This window comes from Vanessa cardui, chromosome 5, assembly GCF_905220365.1.
Source record: "Vanessa cardui chromosome 5, ilVanCard2.1, whole genome shotgun sequence".
NCBI classification, from domain to species: domain Eukaryota; kingdom Metazoa; phylum Arthropoda; class Insecta; order Lepidoptera; family Nymphalidae; genus Vanessa; species Vanessa cardui.
Genome location: NC_061127.1, coordinates 713442 through 719537, shown reverse-complemented (window position 1 = coordinate 719537; position 6096 = coordinate 713442). Strand labels below are relative to the sequence as shown.

At 29.9% G+C, this 6096-nt stretch overlaps 3 protein-coding genes across 4 annotated transcripts; 2 read left to right on the top strand and 1 right to left on the bottom strand.

Moving 5' to 3' along the window:
- Window positions 1-235: 235 nt before the first annotated feature.
- On the top strand, window positions 236-1401 carry LOC124529646 (nucleolar protein 12). Its single transcript, XM_047103468.1, has 3 exons — window positions 236-406; window positions 486-591; window positions 759-1401. Exons 1-3 carry the CDS (start codon window positions 333-335, stop codon window positions 1239-1241), a joined length of 663 nt encoding a protein of 220 aa, XP_046959424.1. The 5' UTR covers window positions 236-332; the 3' UTR covers window positions 1242-1401.
- On the bottom strand, window positions 1244-4517 carry LOC124529642 (endonuclease III-like protein 1). Of its 2 annotated transcripts, XM_047103463.1 has the most exons (6): window positions 4332-4517; window positions 3335-3465; window positions 2685-2819; window positions 2361-2531; window positions 2126-2285; window positions 1244-1991 (listed from the first exon to the last, which is right to left on the bottom strand). In XM_047103463.1, exons 1-6 carry the CDS (start codon window positions 4429-4431, stop codon window positions 1450-1452), a joined length of 1239 nt encoding a protein of 412 aa, XP_046959419.1. In that variant the 5' UTR covers window positions 4432-4517; the 3' UTR covers window positions 1244-1449. The 2 variants fall into 2 exon arrangements, with proteins under 2 accessions (XP_046959419.1, XP_046959420.1); XM_047103464.1 differs by lacking the exon at window positions 4332-4517 and having other exon boundaries at window positions 3335-4184.
- On the top strand, window positions 4517-5968 carry LOC124529645 (ER membrane protein complex subunit 3). Its single transcript, XM_047103467.1, has 5 exons — window positions 4517-4819; window positions 4894-5032; window positions 5182-5299; window positions 5427-5588; window positions 5695-5968. Exons 1-5 carry the CDS (start codon window positions 4671-4673, stop codon window positions 5868-5870), a joined length of 744 nt encoding a protein of 247 aa, XP_046959423.1. The 5' UTR covers window positions 4517-4670; the 3' UTR covers window positions 5871-5968.
- The last annotated feature ends 128 nt before the right edge of the window (window positions 5969-6096 follow it).

The window sequence follows — 6096 nt, the reverse complement described above, 5'->3', positions numbered from 1 at the left end:
ACTTTAATTCAAATAAATAGTTGTGATTTAAAACAAGAAAAAGACATTGTTTTATGTCTTTTATATTAAAATTGTAGCAATGTATAGAAAAACAATAAATAACTGCGTTAATTTGACACAAAAAATAAGAGGTTTTATTTTAGAGTAAACTAAACGAAATCGAAAGTTCATTTTTATATAGGTAAAAATATATATATTCAAGGCTGAATATCTCTTCAAAAAAATAAAAAAGTCAGTTGTCAAAACTAATTTTGAGGTTACATTTGTCAAGTACTCGTGTTAAAAAATAACAACAAATATTTTATTAGTCATTTTCTATTTAAAATAAAACTATGGGCAAGAAAAGAAATAAAAATAATGAAAATAAGCGAAAAATTAGTTTGGTTTTTGATGAAACCAAAAGAAAGTAATTATTGTTATTGTTCATGTTAGTATAAAATAGGTTTTTATTTTTTACATTGAACTAATCTATTTATTATTTTTAGGGATTTCTTATGCGGATTTCGTAAAAGAAAGTTGGAAAGAAAAAAGAAAGCTCAAGAGGATCTTCAGAGAATGTTAAAAGAGGAAAAGCGACGCATAAAACAAGAGGTACCATTATGTTTAAATTTAGTAAAATAAAAATGTAGTTACTGTATTCGTACAAAGTGACCATTCTTAATTAAGAATGTCTTTCATTAATCTATAATGCTTAAGCAAGACCTGTGACAGGGTAATAAAAACAAATAGGTAGTCATAGTTTTATTTTACTGTTTTAGAATAAGGAATCATACAAAAAGCTTGTGGTATCCAGCCGTCCCATACCTGATATTGAGCAGCTGCTCCAAGAAGAATATGAAGATGAAGATGTGAATGTTAAAATTGTGGAACTTTCCTCTGATACTCTTCAGAAGAAAGATATTGTCATTGGGGAGAACAGACCGAAGGAAGCTGTAGAGAAAAAAGTTAAAGCAAAAATGAAAGTTGATCTTAGTAATGAAATTCTTGGAATGACTTCCTCTGAACAAAACGAATCTGCAGATTCGGAAGAAGAGGACAATGACGAAAGTTTAAAGTCCAAAAAGGATGTCAAAAAGATATTAAAGAAACAAGCAACTAAGAAACTGCAAAAAAGCAAAGTATTTCAAATGAAAACTAAGTTAGATAGGATACAAAATAAAAAAACACACAAAAAGAAAGCAAAAACAGATCAAAAGAAAGAAAAATCTAAGAAAAAAAATCACAGGAAAATTAAACATTAATTAAAAAAAATATTTTTATTTTTATTCTCAAACAATAACTATTTTACAAATAAAAAATCTAATATTAATATTGATCTGGAAACACTTAATATCCATTATTTAAATCATCCAGTCATTTACAATTAACATGTTTCAAGGTTTCATTAAACTTATGGCAAATGATGTATTCATCTTTCTGAAATACTCTTAATTTTTTTCTCACTGGCTATTAAGCTTCTTTTTTCGTTTTTATTTTCTGTTTTGCTATTCTTGGTGACTTCCGTTTTAATACATTTTGCCCAGTCACAGATTTTTCAGATAACTCAATATCAACTTTAGTATCTTTTAATTCTGAGGCTAAGTTTTCAGTAACAGTATTTTCAGTTTTTATTTTTAAATCTATGTTGCTTTTGCTTGGATCAGTTGGGCTTTCTTTAAAGTCCTTTAATAAAGTGGGTACAACATGATCTACTTTTTCAGTTTTTATTTCTTTTAAAATCTTTGGTGATTTCTTATTTGGTGACTTTTTATTAGGTGATTTTCTTCCTTTATCACTTGAAGGACAAATATCTCTGTTTAAACATTCATGACACATGGGGCCAACTGGTAAACATATTGTTTGCCCAAAGCCAACCATTAAATGGTTCACTTCACTCCACAAATCAAATGGCAGCCAAGTTTGTAATGATTTACGAGTGTCCTCTGGTGTAGCAGTGGGTTTCTTCACCCAACCTATTCTGTTGCTTATTCTGTGGACATGTGTGTCTACACCTGAAAAATGTGATATTAAATAACTTATTTTTATACTTTTAATATAAATTTCATCATAGATATAGAAATATACAGATTTATAAGTTATATATATTTTACAAACTAAAGAAAAAATATAAATAATAAAAATATACCAATTCCAGTAACTTTATTCCATGCAACCTTCATGCAGATGTGAGCCATTTTTGGTCCAACACCAGTCAGTTTACAAAGTTTTTCAGCTGTGTCTGGTATGTCCCCATCATACTGGTCTTTTAATGTTTGTGTTGTCTTTTTTATGTATTTCACTTTCGTCTAAATAGGAAAAGAGCCAAGGTTTAATGTACATAATGTTTAATGTACATAGCTGTAAGTAGGAAATTAATGTACCTTCCAAAATCCAACTGGATAAATGAGTTTACCAAGTTCTTCATCACTCATTTCCAGCACATTGTCAATTGTGAGACCTCTGGCCCGGAGACGTTCCATGGCAGCAAATGTCACTTGATCTTTTGTCTGACTTGACAACATTAGTGATATTAAACTCTGGTACCTTATGACCTAAGAACAAAGAAATACTGTTAGTGCTTAAAACAATTAGTTTTATTCCAAAGCCGAAAGCTTAAAAAATTTGTATAATTTTTTGCTTAATATTCTTAACAAGTTTTTAACAATAGTTCCAAATTGAAACTGAATAAAATACTATGAAATTACTTTGGGTGGTGCATTTTCATCCATACTCATATGACATCCCATTGTATCCACAGGTGCATCATTGTTTGATCTCATAATTCTTAAATTTATTAAGAAATCTTTCCAATTGTTTGGCTCCCATAAACCTTTTTCTTTCTAAAAATAAAACAAGTAATTAAAAAAATCTTCGGAAAGTCTGTTTCCAAACTAATTGCATTTTCAATCGCAGTGGACAATTAGAATAATCTGTCCAAAAAAGTAAAGGGAGAGCTTAGTTAAGCCTGACTGGATGTACCAATTTTCTATTGCGAAACAGTAATTTTTATTACAGTATTAGTACAAGAGACAACATCTTAGATGCAATGTTTTTTTAAAAAGAGTTTTACAATAATAACAGGTGAACTTTCTATTAGATAGCTTATTTTAGTACAGAAGTTGAACATAAATCCAAGTGCAAAAAGTGCATGTACTTTAAATATGTTGTTTTATTAACAACAACAATTATTATTTCTCCTTAAGAAAGCAGTTTTTAATTTTTAAAGATTAAATTTGTTTAAAATGATATTAACGGTTTCAATAAAATTCGTTGCATTCCACACTAAAAATAGGCCACTAAAATAATGTTAGCATTCGCTACACACACAGTTAAATATATAAAAAAAAAACTTTACCTCCTTGCCTGGAGAGTCATTTTCAAATTCAATTTTTACAGGTGGTTTCTTCTCAAATTTAAATTGATTCAAATCTATAACAGGCTTAGGTTTATCGCGTAAATCATCAGATTGTTTAACATTTTCTGAAACTATTTGTTTAGTCACTTTAGTACTTTTTTTAACTATATTTCCGACTGTTTCTATTGCGTTAGCATTCTTACGAGGCATTATTAAATAAAATATAATTAACGTTAACGAATTTTGTAACACGTAGTACTGTTATGTTTATTGGTAAATAAATCTAGTAATGTTATAAATGGTAACTTATAAGTTACTTAATAGTTAAAAATGATTATGTTTAGCGAGTCAGTGACCAATTTTGCAATATTCAAAACATCCACAAGTAACAACAAATAACAGAAGTTGTTCAAAATATTTCATTTCAAAACACAACAGAAACAGATAATATAAATCGTAGATGATAATAATGCCCATCACACAATGAAAAAAGTAAGATATAAGATATGAGGAATAAGGAACAAGAAATAAGGAATAGCGGAATCCAGCGATGGCAGCACCGTTAATCAAATTATAATTCAAAAATAAGGAATATTAAATAAGAAATAAGTATAAAATCTCCGTCGCGGTGGGAATTTGTTTCTTATTTCTTATAGCCAGCCAATCGCAGGGCATTTTTTCAACGAAGTATCGTAAAACTAACAGCAGCACGTAACTAGTCGCATGTATTCAACCACTTTGATTGGTTGAATATTGTAGCCTATCGCCTATTGTGTTTTGGTTGCTGTGGTATTCCTTATTCCTTTCTTATCTCTCATACCTTAGCAAGGAAATGTCATTAAAATAGATTATAGAAAAAAAGTGCGAGTCAATCAAGTGTTTGTCCTTCTTGTACTCCTGACAGGCTGAAACCACGTATACAAGACTTAATTCATAATGAGCGATTGATGAATTCAGAAGTTAAAGCTGAATAAGTAAACAAAAAAAACAAACTCACTTTCGAGTTTATAATATCTGTTAGAATGCAATAAATACTTTCTCCATCGTTTTATCAAACGGCCAAATCTCAATACCAAATGCACTGAACAATACTCCATTGTGGAATGTGACAAGTGTATAAACTGAACACAATAACGAAGACTTAAAAGATACGTATCCAGATTTGTTACGAATCTAGTAAATAGGGGTTGTCAATTTTGACATAACAAGTCATTTAATTACCTACCATTTACCAATGAGAAATAGGTAAAGAGGTGTTTGAACGAAAGTAATGTTGGTGTAAGATTATTAACTAAGAGTAGTATTTAATGAAATAATAAGTTAACGAAAATAAAACATGGCAGAGTTATTATTGGATCCGAAAATACGTTTATGGGTATTTTTACCCATTGTGATTATAACATTTTTAGTTGGAATTGTTAGGCATTATGTATCGATTATATTATCATCACAGAAGAAGATAGAAATAATCCAAGTTCAGGATAGGTATAATCATATTAGTTTAACTTATTGTGTATAATTGTTGTAAAAGTCATATAGTAAAATAACCTTACTTTTAGTCAAGTGATGATTCGTGCTCGACTACTGCGTGAGAACGGCAAGTATTTGCCGAGACAGTCCTTCGCGATGAGACGACATTGGTTTAACAATGAGGATACTGGATATTTCAAAGTTCAAAAACGGGCAGCAGCTTCACAAGTAGGGAAACATTGACATATATTCAAAATTTATTATGACCATTCTTTGCTGACAACAAAAATTTTCATCAGAGATATAAAAATATGCTAGAATAATATTTGCTAAATACATCTCAAATAAAATAGTCTTAATGATATTATACGTTTTAGAACCCCATGACTGACCCAGGCATGATGACTGATATGTTGAAGGGTAATGTTACAAATGTACTACCAATGATTGTGATTGGTGGTTGGATTAATTGGATGTTCAGTGGATTCTTAACAAGTGAGTTTAATAAAAAAGAACAGTAATAGAACTGAATATATTACTTTAAGACAATATTATTTACTCTAATGATAGATAAAAATCTTGTCCAAAAGAGTATTTTTAAAGTTTTATACAACTTCCACAGCAAAAGTACCATTTCCACTGACTCTTCGCTTCAAGCCCATGTTGCAACGTGGTGTGGAACTGGCCTATCTCGATGCATCCTGGGTATCATCAGCTTCATGGTACTTTTTAAATGTCTTTGGTCTACGCACAATTTATACACTTGTCCTTGGAGAGAATAATGGTAAGCATTTGTTTTTTAATTAATATTTAATTTCCTTTTATTCCTATTATTTTTATAGTGGTCTTATTTTTTCTATTAACATTACAAATTTAAAAATTTATTACAGCTGCAGATCAATCAAAAGTTATGCAGGAACAAATGTCAGGGGCAGCAATGGCCATGCCCCCTGATCCTAAAGCAGCTTTCAAAGCTGAGTGGGAAGCTTTAGAGATCACAGAGCACCGCTGGGCTCTGGCCACAGCAGAGGCTGACTTACTTGCTAATGAAGCAAAGGAACAATAACAAGATGAAGTTAGAGTAAATTATTATTTAATCAACTATTTTGGTGAACTGTGGATTAGGCATTTTATCTATGGAAATGAATTAAAATTAAATGTAAACGAATTTGTTTCGTTATTTATTATATGTTTGTAATTTTAAGTGAAAAGGGTTCAATGTTTGTTGAACTTATGTCTACTCCAAACTGTTTATTTAACATTATTAAAAAAAAACGTAATGACTAAATTTT